Source organism: Tachysurus fulvidraco, chromosome 18 (assembly GCF_022655615.1).
Source record: "Tachysurus fulvidraco isolate hzauxx_2018 chromosome 18, HZAU_PFXX_2.0, whole genome shotgun sequence".
NCBI classification, from domain to species: Eukaryota; Metazoa; Chordata; class Actinopteri; order Siluriformes; family Bagridae; genus Tachysurus; species Tachysurus fulvidraco.
Window position 1 is genome coordinate 11,762,376 of NC_062535.1, and position 22,343 is coordinate 11,784,718.

Below are 22,343 nucleotides of genomic sequence, written 5' to 3' on the forward strand. Positions count from 1 at the left end.
AGTTGGTGGGGTTAGGTGCCTTGCTCAAGGGCACCTCAGTCATGGCTGGGTCAGACTCTCTAGAACCATGCTAAATGGTAGCCAACACTGGCTTTATGTGTGGCATTCATTACATTTAAATTCATTTTTTATATCGCATTCATTTGACCAATTCTCAATTTACAATTTAGCACATTATTTTAGTACATTTTCCTTAAAAGTTAATAGTTAACCATTTGTCCTTGACAAAAGTATTAACATTTTGCTGTCAGCCATACAAATTCAACAAAAAGTTTCTTGGACATCATGTATTTATTATAATATAATATCGATAACCATTAACAAACATTGCTGGTGATGGTAAAAAAATGGTTGATGAATAACACACATCAGAGTGATTGTGGTTTCTTAGCTCAGGCTGTGTCCATAGTCTGAACTGTCTCGTGCAGTATCTCAAGCTCCAGACGAACCACTTTCTCTGTTAAAATAGGGGTTGTTCCTTGTTTAAACTTATACTTCTCCGTTCTAAAAGGAAAGAAAGTCACACACATGAAGAGACTTTTTTTTAACTTAAATATATCACTAAAAAGAAATTTCTGTATAAAATTTCTGTGTATTCTTCTCACCTTGTGTCCTTGTATTCAGAGTTCTGATAAGGTCTGATGTAGTCAACTCCTTGTTTGGTGATCACACAAAGGTCTATGTTGTGACCTGAACCAAGATCATTCATGATGCCTGAATGGATTGCATCACGCACCAATTCCTTAGCCTCCTCTAGCTAAACATGCAAATAACATATACAATCATTTTTACAGTTACAGTTATTTGATATATTATGTAGCTTTATATCTACAATATATTGGAGTTGAAATTAAATAATAGATATTAGTGCAGACCTTATATTTATATCAAATTCAGGGGAACAGTATAGGAATTACAGCACAATCGGTCTTGTGGCGCTGACCAATCGTGGCACGGTCTACCTCCAACCAATCACGTTCTGATTTACTCGCTCTTCACACTCCATCACAGTAGGTGGCGGTATGCACCTACCAAGTTGGATCGCACCTCAGAGGTACATGTTTGTACCAATTGTATATATGTACATAAATAGTACAATTGTAGATTATTATTATTATTATTATTACTATTATTATTAAAGAGTACCACCACCCCAGTGACAGCTTTTGTAACATTTTTTCTGACAGTGCTCCTAGCACAAATTATATGACACATTTACTCTGCCCGACCGTTGTCCGATTGGCTGGAGTAGACGGTGGGCGGAGTCCACCTATTTGTGGATTCTTGTGCACGTCTTGACGTTAGAAATGTTTCAAATCCACAAATGCACAGAACGCAATCCACAAATGAGCAGGAAGCCATTCAAAAATAAATACAATTAAATATATATTTATAAATATTTTTTAAATTTGCAAATCCCATTTTATTTATTTGTGAATTTCATTTCTTTTTGTGAAATTTGTAACATATATTGACGGTTTGCTTACTGTGCATTTGTTGATTTAAAAAGTATTTGTGAAACTCTTTATATTTATTTGTGGATCATAATATATTTATTCAGGATAACGAAACAATTCTGACCCCATAGGATCACATACTGTTAAAAAATTCTCCAAAAATAAACACCTACCTCCATATTGGCTTTAAATCTGTCCTCAAGTATACCCATAGCAGCTAAATCACCAGATCCTAAGAAAAAAAGGCATTAGTATATTTAGCGCAAGAACAATATAATGTCCATTACTGTGTGGTGTTGTGACAAGCTTACCCATGGCAAGATATGGAAGCTTCTCCATGTCCCCATAGGGCCCCACTGTGAAGAGATGGTTCCCTGTAAAGTCGACCCCTCCTAGAATTAAATTTGCCCCAATCATACCTCGATATCTGGAACAGAACAGCCAGATGATAAAAAAAATAATTAAATCACAGCAAGAAAATTAATTAATTTACTTAATTACAGATTTTGGAGAAGTGCTAAATCTCTCTGAAAGAAATGCTATTAGACAGAAATCTCATATCTAAAATAATCACATACTCATTCCCACCTGAAGAGCATATCCTGTAGTATGTGAGCTGCCATTGTGACTCTGGGATTCCTCTCGCTATTCAAGGAAAAAATGGCGAGGTTGGAAGACAGCAATTCTGTAGTTTTAAATGTGTCAGCCGCGGTCCCTGCTCCACAACAACTAAAACACATAAGAAAACTGTGAATACTCATACGTATTACATGCAGTCTTTCTGTGGCATTTTTATCTTACCATAATAGTATAATGGTTAATGAATTAATAGATTTTGTTTTGTATTGTATTAAAAGTGTGTTTTTTATATTGTTAAATTGAGTTCCATCGAGCTTGACACAGTAGTGTTGATCCAACACAACTCCAGGGTCTCTGGTTTTGAATGTGAAGCTCAGGTTATTGTCTGTGTGGTGTTTACTACTGGTTATTTCACATGTCCCATGTCTGTGTGGCCCTTCTACTGGTTTTCTGGTTTCCTCACACTTCCGAAAACATGTCATTAGTCAAACTTGTACAATAGGTGGATTGGCTATGCCAAATTTTCCCCAAGATTTGAATGGAGTGCTTGAATGTGTGCTCTGATATGGTATGATATGGCTCTGTGATGGACTGGCATCTGTGGGATAGGCTCAAGATCCATTACCTCCCCAACCAGGACAAAAATAAATGAACGTATGAATTAATTGATTTTAGCCGTCCACTTACTATATGTTTGGAGCAATGTAGTGAATTTTTTCACACATTTTGTCTGCAACTACTTCGCTGGAGGTGGCCCTTGTGTCAGCTCCCAGGACCACACCATCCTAAACACACACACACACACACACACACAAAGTTTGTGTCAGATAAGGCTTGTAACAGTATCCTTTTGATTGTAGATCATTATATGCCATCCTATGTGGACAGTTTTCATCTATTTACCTTGAACACCACCCCTGCGATGGTTGTGCCAGTCTTTACAGGTTTGGGCGTCTTGCTTTTCCCCTCACCGAGTGCATTCTCCAAAAAAACATTTCTGAATGACAAGGAAATACATCAGAACAAAACCCAGATATAATTAAAGAAACATTTTAACATTTCTTTAGAAAAATGGTTTTCACAACTGCACCACATCTTTAATTGTAGTTTCTCAGTGTAGTTCCACCTTAATCAGTCTTATTTCTTTTTAAAACAAGATTTTATTCTCAATCACGGAACAGTGACACTTTACTTTCGTTTTTGAGAAACGTTGATGCACTTGAAAAAAGAAATGTTGGAGTTTTTACATAATAATAGTGAAATTAGTGAAATAGTTAAGTTAGCGAAGTTTGACCATACCTTTCCGAGTTCTCGAAATTAAAACCTGATACAGGTGCTTCAAATACGTGAAACTGTGCCATGTCCACAGGAAACTTTGCAGCTTGATGTGTTCATATGGAGGCTGGCTTTTGTTGCAGTTACGTCTGTGGCCAGAGATGGCGCTGTAGACCTGTGTGCTGTGTTGCCAGATCCTTTGTGTGTTTTTAGAGTACTTTTGAGCTGCTGCCTTGGAGCTTAAAAATGATAGAATTGAGATTAATTATATTACTCGTATGCAAATATCTATAGTTTTTAAAGCAGGCTTGTGTAAGAAGGAGGGACAAATCTACCAGCATGTATAAACTTTAATTCAATTCAGTTCGCTTTATTTGTATAGTTCACAATTCACATTGTTTCAAAGCAAAAATTTATTAACACGTTCATGTAATGTAATTATGGTTAAAAAAATGTTCTCTATTGCAAAAAAAAAGTCGTTAAAAATATCATGTAAAATAAAATATAGGAATGGGAAACCTAGAATAGACATATAAACAGACGGACAGACAGGCAGACAGACAGACAGACAGACAGACAGACAGATAGATAGATAGATAGATAGATAGATAGATAGATAGATAGATAGATAGATAGATAGATAGATAGATAGATAGATAGATAGATAGAAAACTGAAAAGAAATGTATTTCTGTGTCTTTAAAATGACTCAACAGTTGCTAGGCAGACCTGATCTGAACAGGTTGGGCTCAGGGTTTAAGTAAAGGCAGTAAAGATTAGCGCCTCCTCATGGCGAAAACCAGTCATTAACACGCGGAACGTTTGTTACAACTACATTGAATCTACCGATATTTAGAGACACCTTATTATTTAAATAGCAGGATGCGCGTCAATATCACGTGACCTATAATTTACATATGATTCTATATGCACTATTTATTATACATGATGTCGTGCTTTCTGACTTTATGGACATTTGGAAAACCCCTGTAATGAAATTGAAATTGAAAGTAAACCTTCAGTGAAACATCAGTGTAGGGAAAGTTTGGAGAGTACCTTTATTTATACCGATCTAGATCAATCGATTTAACTATAAAAAATATGTCGAAACTTTTGGTGGCTGCTTTTTCTGTATTCACGGATTTGGTCGTCGTCTATGTGCTGGACCTGGTGGGCACACACTTGAGAGGTAAAGTGAGGAGTTTGGACGGTGGAGGTGACCTGGTGAGACAGTGGACTGAGGCGGTGTTGCGATGCGCGTTGCTCTGCTCACTGTTCTACTGCAGGGATGTGAGAGGGCGGCTGATGAAGCGATGGGTTATGGCCCACTGTTTTATCACTCCTGTGTATGAAACAGGTCGTTTGACTCTGTTTGGTAACTGGCCGATGGAAAAGTTTGCTATGTGGATGGTCGGCAGTGTGGCTGCTGCTTTGGGATGCCTCTTTTGGGAGACGCTCTTACCAGAGTCTAATGAGGAAAGCAGAGGCAAAGAGAACAAGCAGAAAGCTCGAGATCTCTTCCTGAGAGTGATCCACTTGTACAAACCTGACTACCTGTTTTTATTCGGGGCATCTCTATTTCTAGCCTTAGCTGTCCTTTGTAAGTAACAAAGGATACCTTAATACCTTAATCATGTTTGAATTAAAACTGTTTGAATGAAGTGTCCATGCTCAGGTGAGATGTTCCTGTGTTTTCAGGTGAGATGTTTATTCCACTCTACACAGGAAAGTTGATCGATATCCTGCAGACTAAGTACAGCTGGGATGAATTTCTCTCAGCAATAATATTAATGACATTCTTCTCTTTTGGAAGGTCAGTAATGACATAACATTGTCGATTCTCCTGTATCAGCATTTATATTGACCAACACTAGTCCTAGAGCTAATATTCATCACCACAGCCACTTTTCACAACTGTATAGTAATCAGTGCTCAATTCCAATGACACAATAGTATGTTACTGGACGAAGATTATTCTATTAATAGACTTAAATGTTTTCTCTCCATCTTCAGTTCTTTTAGCGCAGGTTGTCGAGGAGGCCTGTTCATGTGTGCTATCGGCAGATTTATTTGTAGGGTGAAGCATCAACTCTTCAGCTGCTTACTTAAGCAGGAAATTGGCTTCTTTGAGACTACAAAGACAGGTAGATTTTGATGAATGTTTCTGAGTTTATCATGATAACCCTCAACAATAAAAATTGGCATGCATGCTTCCCTGACTGTCTTTGGAATATTACATCTTTAACCTACACTTGTTCTCCAGGTGACATCACCAGCAGACTGTCCACAGACACTAATCTCATGGCCCGAGCTGTAGCCCTTAATGTGAACGTCCTTCTGAGAACCCTGATTAAAACTCTGGGGATGTTGTACCTGATGTCTAGTCTGTCCTGGAAGCTCACTGTACTGACACTGATGGAGACGCCTTTAACTGGACTACTACAGAACATCTATGACACACATTACCAGGTACTGTCCAAAAAAATCTGGAGAGCTACACATATACATTAGGTGTAAAGTGTTGGCAAGTTCCTAGCAGAATAAAGCTCTGCATTAGTGCTCCACCTGGTTGTTAGTGCTGGTACTTTTAATTATTTACTTGATTAGTGATTTCTTGCCAACCAAGCTTATACTTTTTCTAAGGAGGGCTGTCCATAAAGTGGTTAGTTATTTAAAATAGAATCTTGTGTTTCTCAGAACAGTTTCAAAGCAATTAAAATGTGAATAATGTCAAAGCTTTAAGCTTTTTAGCTTCTTTTGCTTCCTATAGAGACTTTCAATAAAGGTGCAGGACTCCATAGCAAGGGCAAATGATGCCGCAGGAGAGGCTGTGTCAAGCATCAGGACTGTAAAGAGCTTTAACGCAATGCAGAGTGAGAAGAATCGCTATGATGAGAGGCTGATGGACACGCATAATATAAAGACGCAGCGGGACACAGTCAGAGCATTGTACCTGCTGGTGAGGAGGGTGAGTATATGGTAAAATTTGCATTATTTTATGACATGCTACGTGTAGTTTTTGCAATACCTCAGCATACCAATAGACTTTTAATTAAATTAGATAAGGAGCATGTTTCTAAAGTAATAAGATTTTTTTGTGCCATATTTGTCTCTTCTCTATCAGTAACTATATTTACATGTGAAAATTTATTTCTGCTGTATATATTTGTGTGTTTCTGTGTGTTGTTTGTAGCTCACAGAGTTGGGAGTGAAGGTGGCTATGTTATACTATGGTCACTTGTTTGTAACGTATGGACAGATGACCACAGGAAATCTGGTCTCATTCATCCTCTACCATTCAGATCTTGCAGACAGCATTCGGGTATGTACACTGAGTAAATAAACAAGGTAAAAAAAATACTGAAGTCTGAACCTAAAACCCTAATATATAACCTACATTATATCTTTCAGACTTTGATTTATATATTTGGAGACATGCTGAACTCTGTGAGTGCCTCTGGGAAGGTGTTTGAGTACCTGGATCGCAGACCTGAAGTTAGCACAGATGGGACCCTGAAGCCAGAGGAACTGAAGGGACACATCAGCTTCCAGAACATCACCTTCGCATATCCAACACGTCCTGACCGCAATGTGCTTGAGGTGCTTATTACAGCATATGGAGCATAATGTCACATGCAAAACATTTCAAATCAATATTTCTGGCAGTTCCAACACATCTTCACAAATTTTTTTATAAAACTGACAAGTACAAGGAGTAACACCCTGAGCACATTGTATGGTGTCTCTGTGATTCATTCAGGACTTCAGTTTGGAGCTGAAGCCCGGGAAAATGACTGCTCTGGTGGGGATTTCCGGAGGTGGGAAAAGCACTTGTGTCAGTCTGCTACAGAAGTTTTACCAGCCACAGCATGGACACATCCTGCTAGATGGACAGCCTCTACAGAAATACCAGCACAAATACCTGCACAACAAGGTAATAGCAGACATTTATAGATAATAATTATTATTATGTATATTATTATGTATTGTGCATATACAGTCAGCAGAGATGATTACTCAGGTAAGGGTGTAGGGTGTTGCAGTGCTGGAGGCTTTAGCCAGTGGTAAAAGGACAGTGGGTGAAACAGCAAGGCAATGAGATGAACCCTAGCAGCATGGTTGGGCTCAGCAGATCGGGAAGCATCGTCTTCTTCAGGATGCCGACTCTGAAACATAGGCAGAGAGACAATGCACTGAATTAACTACCTGTCAATGTTTGCATATCCTGGCTTTCTGAAGTGTGGCATAGTCTATGATGATGAGGATGTACTCGTGGCCCAGGGTTGACTTTGGTAGTAGCCTGACAAGATACATGCCTATTCGCTTCAATGAGACATATTGAGACAATATTGGGGAGAGGGATTAAGGGTGCTGGCACCGGGTTCTGGGGGGCCGTGCAATGACATTTGGGGCACCTTTGGCAGAAGGCCTTTACCTTTAGGTCCATACCGGACCAGGTGAATTGATTCTGCAGCCATGTTATTTTGGGCCCTCAGGAGGCGAGGGTTGAGGTCCAGGATTTACATCCAGTTATGGAACTCTGCTGCACGGCGTTAACTGAAGACCGGCTAAAGCACACGAGAATTTTCTATCACACAGTGTCATAATATGCCTCTTCAACAGACAGTGCATAGAAAGCTAGTTGGACTTTGCCAGTTAAAAGGGAAGCTAAAAGGTCAGCCCACTTACACTTCTGCAAGCCCTTACAGTCCACGGTGTGCTCAGACATGCAGGAAGGATTCATGAAATCATTGGCGGTCATTTTATTCAGAAGGTCCAGGAGAGGAATCTCGGCTTCCTGGATAACTTTCCTCAGGTCCAGCAACTCCTTGATGGCTATCTGGAGACCCTATTCTGATGTACTGTTTGATGGTCTCAAGCAGGTGTTGGAGCAGCTTCTCCCGGTCCAGGGTCCGTGTTCACTGCCCACATGATCCAACATTGTGACACTTGCTTCAACGATTTAAACACGGATGGAAGGCACAGAGTTGGGGATCAAGAAAAAAATAGTGCTCTTTATTAGTGTGTCCTCCAGGAACAAAGGAGTGGACAGTGAGCAGAGTACTCTGGAAAGGCTGTAGGTACAGCAGTGCTGGAGGCTTGAGCTAGTGACGGAGGAAGAGTGGGTGAAGCAGCAAGGCAGTGAGGCAGCAACCAGGAACGTGGTTTGGGCTCAGCAGAATTCAAACACATTCCTCCTCCTACTGCTACGCCTGGTTCCCTCCAGTGAAGAGTTAATCTGTTCTCCTGATTGGCTCTGCCTTGCAGCCACACTCTGAACTGGCCTTGCTGCTGAAGTGCAAGAAGTGATTTCGTGTGGCTTGCGTTCGATGGTGCAGGTGCCACTGTCACAGCAGATAGTAGCGTAGTGGATAGGTGTTAGTAATACTTCAACAGCTTTACTTCATTAATTTAACTTATTTAAAAATGTTATATTGATGACATCCATAATGATTAATTATCTTTGACAGCTTGTTGCTGTGGGTCAGGAGCCTGTTCTCTTCTCCGGCACCATACGGGACAATATCGCTTATGGATTACCAGACTGTTCACTCGCAAAAATAGAGGAAGCAGCACGCAAAGCCAATGCACATGAATTCATCTGCCAGTTTCAGAAAGGTTATGACACAGGTATGATTCACTTGAACAGACATTGAAGTTACAGTTTGTATTAACAGTGTACCAGATAGTAAATATGTTGTATAAGGTATATATACTGTAGTAAGTACTATCGTCTTTGCCTTTACTGATGTCAGGATGTCTTAAATCACTGCATTGTCATGAACTTTTTACTGCATGGTAATACTTACTTTAGTAATATACTTTACTTTTGGTAATACTTACTTTAGTAATATACTTTAGTCCTGATCACATGAACTCAGTATTTTGGCACTGTGCATCATATTCAAAACAAGGTGTAAATGGAGATTGAACAATATTTTTTAATTAAACTTTGAATAAACATTGTTTCTCAGATGTTGGAGAACGAGGAAGTCTTCTTGGTAGCAGTCAGAAGCAGCGCATCGCGATTGCTAGAGCACTAATCAGACAGCCACAGGTTTTATTACTGGATGAGATCACAAGCTTTCTAGATCCTAAGAGTGAACAAATGGTACACATGCACACATATACACACAAATACAGAATGTATCTAGAATCTGTAACAAGATGTAACAGTAACAACTCAAGCTTTCTGTAACAACATGCTTTAAAATGCTCACTCAGGTCCAACAAGCCCTGGCCAACTCCCCCAATCTGACCTCACTGGTGATTGCACACAGACTGAAGACCATTGAGAAGGCAGACCAGATTATTGTGATTGACCAGGGGGTAATTTTGGAGCAAGGCAGCCACCAGGAACTCATGGAGAAGAAGGGACATTACTACAAACTGAAAGAAAAACTCTTTACTGAAAATAACAGTAACACTTAATGTGAAACATGTTTCATTAATGTGAAATAAAGTCTAATATTAAACCTGGAGGCATGGACACTTCAGCAGTATACAGTACAACTATAATCATAAACAACAATAGATGTTTTTGGTATTTGACAATGTTTTTGAGCTACAGTGTCAATAGTTTGTCAGTATACTGTATATTTACACATTGTAAATAATGCTGAAATATATATTTTTTATTTCATTTTAGGCGTGTGGGATCATTATATAGATGCTTGTTTGGTAGAAAACAGATACGGACTGAAAGGAAATGTTAATGATTCGTGTGACTAGTCACAACATTCAAATTTCTACTCTTATTATTATAAAATCACAACATTGTGTGTTATAGATTTGTATCTTATTTTGGTAAGAATCCAGGCTGAGGACTATATACATTACTATAACTGCTTCTGCAAACACATTTCTTTCTCGGTGGTTATGATAGATGTGTTTTATGTTCACTTGAAGAAGCTACATGTCTCTCATAAGTCACTCTTTTAGCTGCACCTTTGTTGAACAATCCATTTTCCCTCTTTAAATGTCTTTAATAAATTCTTTCAATAAATAAATGTTTAATTTTATTCAATTGTATTTCTTTTTTTCCAGCTGTCCCCAATATTACTTTCTACCTTATTGGTACATCTAATTTTTGCTGTACAAAATAAACAGAAGTCTCTCTGACATCTCTAATGAATAAATCTCACACTTGCCCGTGTTTATATGTGTGTGTGTGTGTGTGTGTGTGTGTGTGTGTGTGTGTGTGTGTGTGTGTGTGTGTGTGTGTGTGTGTGTGTGTGTGTGTGTGTGTGTGTGTGTGTGTGTGCGCGTGCGTGCGTGCGTGTGTGTGTGTGCATGTAATTTTAGTTAATCAATTCAGTAAATGATTAAATGCTGCCCTCTACTGGTCAAAAGTTATAATTCTGTTTCAACAGCACATACAAGGAATGCAATTAGCTCATAATTATTGACACCTTTCATTAAATGCTCAGACATGGGGGTGTTGCAAACAACAGGAGCTCAATGGAGAGAGGGAGCATCATATAAATATGAAATCAATACACTTAAGGCCTCCTATTACAGCATCAATTCTTCTTGGGAGTGAAAGATTAAACTCCTGAACAGTGGAAAGAGGTCAGAGGGATTTGAGATACTCCTCTTGCAGAGTAAACTCTGACAGTGTAAACAGTGGTGAATTCACGTGCTAAATAAAATGGCCTGCATCTAACTGTCACAAACTCCACAGATGATGAGCAGTAACTAGAGACCAGCACAGAGTTCTCAGTATAACTGTATATACCAGCACTTTGTACCTGTGAGAAATTGTAGTAATGTGGATGTTATACACAAAGTCGTATTGTATTGAACATGTTACATGTTCTCTGGACGCACTGGTGTTGTGCTGGTCCAGTGTGTGGTATCTGAGCACTGAGCTAGAGAGCGGTTATACACTCTGTTTCTGTTAATAAACATTCATATCTTTGTACACGAGAATAGTACAGAAATGTCCGATCTTAAATCATAACAAAAACATGCTTTAAAAAAAAAACCCGCATGTTTTTGTTTGAGTAACATGACGTCACAGGCGCCAGTCAATTCATTGACTGGCGCCTGTGACGTCATGTTACTCAGACATGACGTCACAGGCGCCAGTTAATTTCATTAGCTGCAGACAGAAAAACGCGCAAATGGAATCAACGGCTTGTTATCGTCCGGAATTTGGTAAGTAAACTCCCCCTTTTTTATATAAAAAATAATAGTTATTAAAGTAAATATTACAGTAAATAATACAGTAAATATTCACACTGGAGAAATGTCCTCACTCCTTGGCTGAAGTGTTAATCATATCAACAAGAGTGTAAGACGTCCAAAGTGTATAAGATCATGATATAAATGTGATATACATATAAAGTCATATCCCGGTGGCACTGAAATAATTGAAGTTGTCCCTGATAGTACAGAGAAACGGAGAGCTGAAGGTTTTTGGATCGAATGAAATAATTAAAAGAAACAAACAAAACCATGTCGACAGCAGAAGAGACGATTAAGATGATTTTTGATGAAACTCGGAAGGAGGCTGTGAGGAACTCTTTATTTTAGTGTGTGTGTGTGTGTGTGTGTGTGTGTGTGTGTGTGTGTGTGTGTGTGTGTGTGTGTGTGTGTGTGTGTTAATTCTATGTATACTAATAAATGTATTTATTATAGCGTCTTTAGCATTAGCGCCTCTTTAGCATTAGCGCCTCTTTAGCATTAACGTCTCTTTAGCATTAGAGCCTCTTTAGCATTAGTGTCTCTTTAGCATTAGCGTCTCTTTAGCATTAGAGCCTCTTTAGCATTAGCGTCTCTTTAGCATTAGAGCCTCTTTATCATCAGAGCCTCTTGTGTAGTAATGTGGATGTTATACACAAAGTCGTATTGTATTGAACATGTTACATGTTCTCTGGACGCACTGGTGTTGTGCTGGTCCAGTGTGTGGTATCTGAGCACTGAGCTAGAGAGCGGTTATACACTCTGTTTCTGTTAATAAACATTCATATCTTTGTACACGAGAATAGTACAGAAATGTCCGATCTTAAATCATAACAAAAACATGCTTTAAAAAAACCCGCATGTTTTTGTTTGAGTAACATGACGTCACAGGCGCCAGTCAATTCATTGACTGCAGACAGAAAAACGCGCAAATGGAATCAACGGCTTGTTATCGTCCGGAATTTGGTAAGTAAACTCCCGGTGGCACTGAAATAATTGAAGTTGTCCCTGATAGTACAGAGAAACGGAGAGCTGCAGGTTTTTGGATCGAATGAAATCATTAAAAGAAACAAACAAAACCATATCGACAGCAGAAGAGACGATTAAGATGATTTTTGATGAAACTGGGAGGTGGCTGTGAGGAACTCTTTATTTTATGTGTGTGTATGTGTGTGTGTGTGTGTGTGTGTGTGTGTGTGTGTGTGTGTGTGTGTGTGTGTGTGTGTGTTAATTCTATGTATACTAATAAATGTATTAAAACTCATTCATCAACCTTGAAAAGTTTCCACCCAGTGGGTTTATTTTCATTATAGTCAATAACTTTAGTGGGAGCCATAGGTTTACTGATTAAAATAACAACAAAAACAAAACAAAGTTAAAAAAAAGACTGGACAATGTATTATAATTATACAATAACTATATCTCTTAAGCCATGATACTCATCCTAAATGTCTAAATATGCGAAAGAAACGAAGGCAATTGTCTCACTCCTTGGCTGAAGTGTTATTAATCATATCAACAAAAGTATAAGACTTCCAAAGGGTATAAATGTGATATATATATATATCTAAAGTAATATCCCTAGTAATTTTAACTTTTTTTTTTTCTTAACCAGACTCAAACTTTGTTGTGCAAGAACACGTTGGCAAGAAGAGAAATCTGATGGAGGTTCCTTACGAAAGACCCGAGGAGCAGTTGGTTAAAAGGAGGAGATCAGAGTCAGGAGAGAAGAACGTGGAGACCATCAAGCCTGAGACCAATGTAGAGGCATCCTCCACTGTCACAAGGAGAGTCGGCGAGGAGAATCCTTTGAAGAGAAAGTGCATGGATGTTTCTCAAGGACCTGAAGGGACAGGAAAAAGGAGGAGATCAGAGACAGAGGAGAACTATAAGAAGATGAAAGGTGAGAGACAGAAAACAAGAACATGACCTGTTTTGAGATCAGACATTTCATAATTCTGGACTCATAATAGATGCTGTCTGTGAAAGTATCACTGAGCCAGATCTCTAAATCGGCACTCATTATTTTGTTACTTTTGTTCTACAGACATGTTTTTAAAGCGCTACGCAGTGGGACGTATGCTAGGACGTGGAGGCTGCGCTTCCGTCTGCGCAGGGGTCCGGAAGTCAGATGGGAAAAAGGTCATTTTCAGCACAAAAGCAGTTACCTGGCACTGATAAAGACAAGGAAAGACTTGTAAAGTTATTTATCTGTCTCTGTGTTACAGGTGGCGCTGAAGATCATGTCCAAGATTATAAATGACAAGTACATCACAGTTGTAAGTGAACTTAAATTACTTGTGATTTTCCTGATACGAACGGTGAAAGAGACAAAACTCGTCAATCACTCGTAATTGGACGGTCATTAGGACTTATTAATTAATTACACTTGCATTTTAATCATTATTTTGACTTCATGTTCATTTCTGTCCAATCCAGTACTAACCATGCCCGCTCTGTTTTTAGCCCGGTGACACACGCAGACTCCCCGCTGAGGTGGCGCTTTTGGAACTGGTGTGCAAACCGCCACGCTGTCCGTATGTGATCGAGCTGCTAGATTGGATCGAGACGCCCGCAGGCATCGTCATCGTCTTGGAGAAGCCAGACCACTGCATCGATCTCTTCGAATTCTGTAGGCGTGTGACCGTGACCGAAAATATGGCTAAAATCATCATGCGGCAAGTCATTCAGGCTGCACGTCACTGCCGTGCCCGGGGTGTGTTCCACAGTGACATCAAGGAAGAAAATATTCTCATCAACCCTCACACCCTTGAAGTCAAGCTCATTGATTTTGGCTGCGGTGATCTACATAAAGACACTCCCTACACTGAATGTGCAGGTACCTGCACCTCAGAGACGAGTAGATTCGAAGGGTAGTGGAGCATTTTGTGATCTTACTGATGATACTCTTTCTCTGTCTCTCATTCAGGCACGCCGATTTACTTCCCTCCTGAATGGCTAACCGAAAAAAAGTACGAGGCGGAACCCGCTACTGTCTGGGGTCTGGGTGTCCTCCTGTACAGCATGCTGTGTGGACGCATGCCGTTTAACAGCCCACACCAGACTGTTTATGGCCTCCAATGTTTCCCAGATCGTCTGTCTATATGTAAGAAAATACACATTTGTACACAAAGCTGCTAACTTTTTTTTTTAAAGTTACTAACTGAGATAAAATAATAAACATACATTTCTAAAGGTTACCATATTTCATTTTTAACCAATTACATTATTTCACACAGCTTCCTGTAGTCTGATCAACTGGTGTCTACAAAAAGACCCAAAAAGACGTCCAACACTAGAGCAGGTGATTGCACACAGCTGGGTCCGACATCACACTGTTGCCCCCTGCTGCAGAGCCCCCCTGGTTCTAAGAGGAATGACTCCAGTACTACAGATTCATTAGGAATTCAAAAGAATTATTGTATTTACATTTTAATTACTCATGTATTAAATTGACTTTGTAATATATTTTTATTTTCTGATCATTGTGACTTTGACTTTTGATTATTTATTTATTTATTTATATATTTATTACTTTTGATGATTTTTTTTTTCACTTTTGATTTTCTGACTCTTTGATGATTTTCTTTTCTTGATTTTTGATCATTGTGTAAGAAATAAAAAAAGTGACACTTTTTTACCTTACACCTTACATTACACTTGTAAATAAAACCAATGTAGTTCTGTCACAGTGTTCTATGTCCAATCCTTGGCATTCTCCCGATGGTAACTGTGTGATAAACCTTGGTAGGTCTTTTATTTTTTACTTTAATACATTCTTCTGTAATATTCCCAAATTGTCCATGCTTAGAATCTTTTCAACACTTGTTCCTTGGGGTTATTTACTTGAAGATGTTCTCTGAGGAGGTGATGAACTGGTTGCAACAGCCCTGTGATACCTCAGGAACACTGTTGTCAAGAAGACCTTATACATTCCTGTCGCACTCTCTGTTACACTGTTCAACTGGGTCTGGAGACCATGCTGTAAGGTTCACCAAGGCCGGAACATGGATCCATTGTAGATAAGCACTTTGGGACAGTGTTGGGCACTCTTGTGTCTTGAATGCTGTCACGAGAGCTGCCTTTCTTGTCCATCCCCACATCTTTATTTCTTTTTGATCTGAAAAACACTTGAAAACATTATTAATTCACCCCCCCTTCCTTTTTTATAAACACAACAAAAAACAAAAACAAAATTACAAACCCATACAATACAAACTTGCCTATTTACATGGCCCTTATGACTGCCATCAGCTTTTTATGATATTAATGGATCTATGTGGAATGATCTCTTACCAGGTTGTGGGTTTTTATGTCAGTTTTGTGTCGGAGCTTGTGATGTGAAACTCTGCCTATTCTCTCCCAGTGAACAGACCATGTGCCCCTTATTTTGGTAATTCTTTACCTCAACGTCATCACTACTTTCAAATTTGTGATTTGACCAGAATGCATTTTTCTAGCTTGGTGAAAAATAACAGGCAAGGAGTTATACAAATTCTTGAGCTCCGTTTTGGCACCTGTTCTCTTAAGGGAAAATTTGCATTCCCTTGAAATATGTCCCTTTTTTCCACATGAATAACACACCAGGAGATTATCAGGGTTACGAGGGGGTCGTCTTTCCTTTCTATCTCCAGTAGTGTAGTTCTATTTTTTCCGGGAAACCTGTCTGGCTCTATTCTTATTGAGGTTTTTAACACCTACTGCTGATACAGGATGGGATCTCTTTGTGTTAGCATTGTTGTTGAAAAACTGTCATCAATAATGTCATTATAATCAGAGAGATGGGTTACAAACATCGACACAGCAGAACGGGTGAGTGCGTCACATTTGTTAATCAAAGCAGATTTAAAACTGACATCATTCGGTGTGATCTCAGGATTGCCATTGATAGTTTTAAATGTCTCCAATAATCACTCTGAAAATGCCATTGGGTGCTCCCCTGTCCTCATGTGCACATCAGATATTTTATCCCAGTCAACTGACATTACACCTAGGACTTCAAGCAGTGCCTGTTTCCTCTCTAACTTATTGGAAGTTCTAGTTTTGACTTTCTGATTTAACGCTCCAGACAAAGTGTCAGGAAAACACACAGTTAACAACACACATGCATCACCATCTGTAAATTTGTAAATGTCAGCATGTAGCTCGAAAACTTTTAGAAAATCTAAATCTAATGGACCTTGTTTAGCAGGATCAAATTTACCAATACTTTTAATCAAAGACAATTTTAACCAATGACATTATTTCACACAGCTTCATGCAGTCTGATAAACTGGTGTCTTCAGAAAGATCCTAAAAGACGTCCAACACTCGAGCAGGTGATTGCACACGACGGGCTCAGACTGTACACAGTTGTCCCCTGCTGCAGGGTCCCCATGGTTCTAGGAGGAAGGAATCAACTACAAATTCACCAAGAATGCAAAAGAATTATTGTATATAAGTTTGGTATGATTTGTAATATTAAAATGTTTAAAAAAAGTTTCTCATGTTTTATTGCCTTTTTAAACAAAAAGCAAATCTTTACTAGACTGGAGTCTAACTGAAAGTACGAGTGTGTATTGTATAAAAGTGTGGGAGACAGATGCTCTGATTAATACTTCATCCAACACAAATCTTATAAACATACAAATAAATAAAGGTAATAGGCAACAACAGACTTAAAATAAAAAAAGTTCTTATTAACCGTTTCTTTTTAGCACTTATTTGTCATTTCTCTTCTTAGCAAGCGCAGGTGTTAGCCTGTTATCAGATCTCTTGCAATATTCAAAGGAATTTTAATAAATTCAGTGTTAGGCTCTGAGGAACTATTTATTTTAGCATGTAGTGTGTGTGTGTGTGTGTGTGTGTGTGTGTGTGTGTGTGTGTGTGTGTGTGTGTGTGTGTGTGTGTGTTAATTCTATATATACTAATAAATGTATTTACTTCTTTAGCATTAGCGCCTCTTTAAACGGAGAGCTGCAGGTTTTTGGATCGAATGAAATAATAAAAAGAAACAAACAAAACATGTCGACAGCAGAAGAGACGATTAAGATGATTTTCGGCGAAACTTGGGAGGAGGCTCTTTATATTGAATAAAAACACTGTCAATAACACTGTCAATAATAATCGTACGTAATTCAAACCATTTAAAATGTACGACTATGACAGTTTACAGACACAACGCTTGTTTTCACAACACCTCTTTTTCACACACGAAAACGGTCTGCGAAACAACTGTCAAAAATACGTCATCACGTTCACAGGCATTACTATCCGAGGGAAGATGAGTCGATTTCACGAAATGTGCATGCGCCCCGCCCTCTTAAACCACTGGCGCCGAAATGGCGGATCAGCAGCCAAGTATTTGAAGTAAAAGTAAAATTTCAGTGATTTTCGGTAGGCATAAGAGCAGGGGCGGTTCTAGGGTTTCATCTTTAGGGGCTTTAGCCCTCAGTGAGAATTTAAAACAAGAAGAGTTTTATATTATATATTATATGACTACATAGTAAGCCAAAAGTTATGGTATTATTAAATGGTAAAAGTGGACACCAAAATTTTATGCATGATGTAAGGATGCCAGTCTTGAATCAAATCAGTTCATGTATGTGTGTATTCTCTACAAACAGTGTGTCCAATGAATGCAGTCATTAATAAACTAATATTCACAAAGACCAAATCAATAAATGTTATTTTTATTTATTATTGTATGGATTGTTTGCATTAATATTTTGTTTGTGCTACAACGCTGGTAATAAGAATAGTGAAATTTCATTGCTTTTGTTTGCTGTATTTGCAGCTTTCCGATTAACGTTATACATTAACGCCTCCAGCTCTGACTGCGCGTGCACGCTGCGCTTACCTGTGCTTCTCCGTCCAGCGTGCAATGCAATCTAGGAGTAGTGATTCACCAAACCTCTCTTATTGCAGTCACACACATGTCTTCTGATTCTATTTTGTAGTAACGAAGATGCTTAGTGGAAATATAACGGAGTAAAAGTATACATTTTATCTAGGAAATGTAGTGGAGTAAAAGTGAAAGTTGCCATAAATTTAAATAGCGAAGTAAAGTAATGTTACTTTACTGCTTAATGCTCTGTAATATTACTCCTCTCTGTTATTAGTGATAACTAACCCTTAAACATGTCCGAATTTGGAAGGAAAAACCAACCTACCTGAGACGATGAGCAGTGTTGTAATGTAACGGAGTAAAAACACTTTGTTACTGTACTTAAGTAGAAATGTCACGTATCTGTACTTTACTTCGCTAAGTAAATTTATGGCAACTTTCACTTTTACTTTTACTTTAACTGTAATACTGTAATAGTCATACATTTTGGAGTTGTATTTGAACAAACACACAAAATCTCGTATCTGTAAACTGTTGTGGCCGTAAATTTTGGGATCCAACTCCGCAAAATTAAAATTTACACACAAATTCTTTGAATTACGTATGATTATTATTGACAGTGTTTTTATTCCATATAAAGTATGGAATACTTGCATTGTAAGTATTCTATGTATACTAATAAAATGTATTTATTAGCGCCTCTTTAGCATTAGAGCCTCTTTAGCATTAGCGCCTCTTTAAATGGAGAGCTGCAGGTTTGTGAATCGAATGAAATCATAAAAAGAAACAAACAAAACATGTCGACGGCAGAAGAGACAATTAAGATAATTTTTGATGAAACTTGGGAGGAGGCTCTTTATTTTAGCATGTAGTGTGTGTGTGTGTGTTAATTCTATGTAAACTAATAAATGTATTTATTAGCGCCTCTTTAGCATTAGCGCCTCTTTAGCATGCCTAAAGCAGGCCCGAGCAGGCACTGACATGCATTTATAAATATTTAAACAAGTCGAATTACCCTAAATCTTACTGTAATATCACATTAGTAAATACTGTAAATAAATTACAAATATAAAGTTACATTTATTTGTTTTTTTGCTTGATGATTTTTATCTCTATGTATGGTTAGTAAGCTGTCACCACCTTCATCTGTGAAATCGAGCTTGCTACTGTAATTAGCAGCTTAGATGACAGATATGACTAATTATGTTGCCTTGGTTTTGGAAAATTATTTTAAAGTTCTTATGTAGGAGGAGAAAGAGAGATTTAATCAGGGCGTCAGACCAACAGATAACCATACAGATAAAACAGAACACATACAGCTAGGAACTTCATTAAATTACACCCCAGCTTCCTCTATTGTACAACCACCAGCTAACACCCATGCACTTCTGTGTATCATTTTTAAAGGTATTAACAGGTTTACTTTGACTCAGTTACTGGTGAATAAATTAAGTGTGATTTTAGAGGTTAATCGTCAGGGACGTTGTGCTCCCAATAAGAATGCATCAAATGTCACAGATACGTGACATTTCTACTTAAGTACAGTAACGAAGTGTTTTTACTCCGTTACATTACAACACTGCTCATCGTCTCAGGTAATTTGGTTTTTCCTTCCAAATTCGGACATGTTTAAGGGTTAGTTATCACTAATAACAGAGAGGAGTAATATTACAGAGATAGGTTAACTATAGTAATTAAGATTAGCTCTCAGAGTAAGGTTACATTAGGTGCTTAAAGAATACAGCTGTTTAGGAGGTCATCACTGCAGCTTGGGAGGAGGCTCTTTATTTTAGCATGTAGTGTGTGTGTGTGTGTGTTAATTCTATGTAAACTAATAAATGTATTTATTAGCGCCTCTTTAGCATTAGCGCCTCTTTAGCATTAGGGCCTGTTTAGCATTAGCGCCTCTTTAGCATTAGCGCTTTTATTAAGAAAATATCTTAAAAAGATCCTAAAAGATGTCCAACACTCGAGCAGGTGATTGCACACGACTGGGTCAGAGTGTACACGGTTGTCCCCATGGTTCTAGGAGGAATGAATCAACTACAAATTCATCAAGAATGCAAAAGAATTATTGTATAGGGGAGAGTGGGGTAAGATGACCCAGTGGGTAAGTTGACCCACCCCCTGTTTCTATGCAAATTTGGTGTAATGTGACCATACATTCTGAAGGACTCCATCATTTGTAATTTTTGTGAAGAGGAGAAGCACATGGGACAAGAGATAAGTTTTTTTTTTCACAAAAAAAAAAAAAAAATTTGATTTTCTGCATTTCAGTTATACTCGCTGTTGTGCCAAAGCAAATTTATCTAGGTCTAAAGTTGTGTATGGTACATTTTGGTGATTTGTCAACATATAAAAACATGTGAATCATCAAGCTAAAAGTTAGCCTGAATTGCTAAGCTAGGCCATTTTTACCAAAATGGTGGCTATGGGGCAAAGTGAGTCAGATGATGTGGGGTAAATTGAACCAGTGGTTGGATCAATGAAGACACCTTTGCAGAGTTCTTTGAACATCTGGTTCAGCATACCAAGTGCTCCTCTGACCATCTCATAGTGCTACTACTTGATTTAAGCAAAGAAACAGGGGATTGTTATGCTCACAATTCCACCCCACACATGTCATCGCCTGCAGCTTCTGGACAAGAGTGTCTATGGTCCATTCAAGACCAATTACAGCCAGCACATACTGTACCACATCCCTGTATGTGTGAACGAGGCTTTCATGTCAGCAATGACACCATGGAATATCTGTTCTGGATTCAGGTCCACAGGGATTTTTCCTTACAACAGAGATATTTTCTCTGATGTAGAGTTTGAACCATCCATGGTGTCAGACAGACCAAACCCTGATGTGCTATCTACTTCTGTAGAAGATCAACCCATGGCTTCAACCTCCACCTCTATGTAGGATCTGTCCCACTGAATGATGTGCTGAAGAAGCCTCATAAACCTTGAAAGGTTGGACTTCAAATTTAACTGGTTTGTTTTGTACTGTTTGAGGTAGCTTTAATAAGTGACATTGTTTGGAGAGGTAAGTGTATTGTTAAATAACTTTTTAAAAGTTTTTTTTTTGTATTATACTTGCATAAAATAGGATGGTCAATTTACCCCCAAATGGCTCAATTTACCCACTGACTGGGATCAGCTTACCCCTAGCCTGGGGTAAGTCGATTCACATGAACACTTTTTTTCTGAGGTCATATTTTCAAGGATCTATGTCATAGGTGCATTCTTATATTTTCAGTTGATAGGCAACATCCCAAATTAACAGTAGATGTCTTCGTTTTACTTCTGTCTAAATTTCCCTTGCCTGGAGATCCACATAAGTAAAATCTGGCTCATCTTACCCCACTCTCCCCTATAGGTTTGATGTGATTTGTAATATTACCATGCAGTGATTTGAATATTTTCTCCAAGTTTACATGAAACCTGAACAAACTTTAGTTTCAAAAGAAACAATTTGTAAATACACTTTTTAAAACTTTTGTTTTGTGTGATTTCTACTATAACAATGCAGTGGGTTTGTCTTGTTTACTCTAAGTTCAAGTTTACATTTTTGTTTAAAGAAAAGAATGAACAATTCAATGCTAGGCTGTGAGGAACTCTTTATTTTAGCATGTATTGTGTGGGGTGGGGTGGGGGGGTGGAGTGTGTGTGTATTAATTCTATGTATACTAATAAATGTATTTATTAGCACCTCTTTAGCATTAGATCCTTTTTAAAATGGAGAGCTGCAGGTTTTTGGATCGAATGAAATAATAAAAAGAAAGAAACAAAACCACGTCGACAGCAGAAGAGACGATTAAGGTGATTTTTGATGAAACCTGGGAGGAGGCTGTGAGGAACTCTTTATGTTAGCATGTAGTGTGTGTGTGTGTGTGTGTGTGTGTGTGTGTGTGTGTGTGTGTGTGTGTGTGTGTGTGTGTGTGTGTGTGTGTGTGTGTGTGTGTGTGCGTGTGCGTGTTAATTCTATGTATACTAATAAATGTATTTATGCTTTACAATTAATTGCTTTAC

At 38.4% G+C, this 22,343-nt stretch overlaps 3 protein-coding genes across 7 annotated transcripts; 2 read left to right on the forward strand and 1 right to left on the reverse strand.

Moving 5' to 3' along the window:
* Positions 1-272: 272 nt before the first annotated feature.
* On the reverse strand, positions 273-3,496 carry psmb13a (proteasome 20S subunit beta 13a). The gene is made up of 8 exons (XM_027155952.2): positions 3,336-3,496; positions 2,940-3,033; positions 2,724-2,821; positions 2,046-2,186; positions 1,769-1,884; positions 1,631-1,689; positions 606-757; positions 273-504 (listed from the first exon to the last, which is right to left on the reverse strand). The coding sequence occupies exons 1-8, from the start codon at positions 3,395-3,397 to the stop codon at positions 393-395; spliced, it is 834 nt and encodes a 277-aa protein (XP_027011753.1). The 5' UTR covers positions 3,398-3,496; the 3' UTR covers positions 273-392.
* A 625-nt stretch (positions 3,497-4,121) lies between these two features.
* LOC113649020 (antigen peptide transporter 2-like) lies at positions 4,122-10,332 on the forward strand. Its single transcript, XM_027156577.2, has 11 exons — positions 4,122-4,910; positions 5,009-5,123; positions 5,324-5,454; positions 5,574-5,779; positions 6,081-6,278; positions 6,504-6,632; positions 6,722-6,910; positions 7,071-7,244; positions 8,782-8,941; positions 9,286-9,422; positions 9,536-10,332. Exons 1-11 carry the CDS (start codon positions 4,412-4,414, stop codon positions 9,740-9,742), a joined length of 2,145 nt encoding a protein of 714 aa, XP_027012378.2. The 5' UTR covers positions 4,122-4,411; the 3' UTR covers positions 9,743-10,332.
* Positions 10,333-11,358: 1,026 nt separating this feature from the next.
* LOC113648759 (serine/threonine-protein kinase pim-2-like) lies at positions 11,359-15,186 on the forward strand. Of its 5 annotated transcripts, none has more exons than XM_027156098.2 (7): positions 11,359-11,470; positions 13,113-13,400; positions 13,545-13,639; positions 13,726-13,776; positions 13,964-14,336; positions 14,427-14,603; positions 14,737-15,186. In XM_027156098.2, exons 1-7 carry the CDS (start codon positions 11,383-11,385, stop codon positions 14,898-14,900), a joined length of 1,236 nt encoding a protein of 411 aa, XP_027011899.2. In that variant the 5' UTR covers positions 11,359-11,382; the 3' UTR covers positions 14,901-15,186. The 5 variants fall into 5 exon arrangements, with proteins under 5 accessions (XP_027011899.2, XP_047659332.1, XP_047659333.1 ...); XM_047803376.1 differs by having other exon boundaries at positions 13,964-14,213; XM_047803377.1 differs by lacking the exon at positions 11,359-11,470 and adding an exon at positions 11,706-11,827.
* The last annotated feature ends 7,157 nt before the right edge of the window (positions 15,187-22,343 follow it).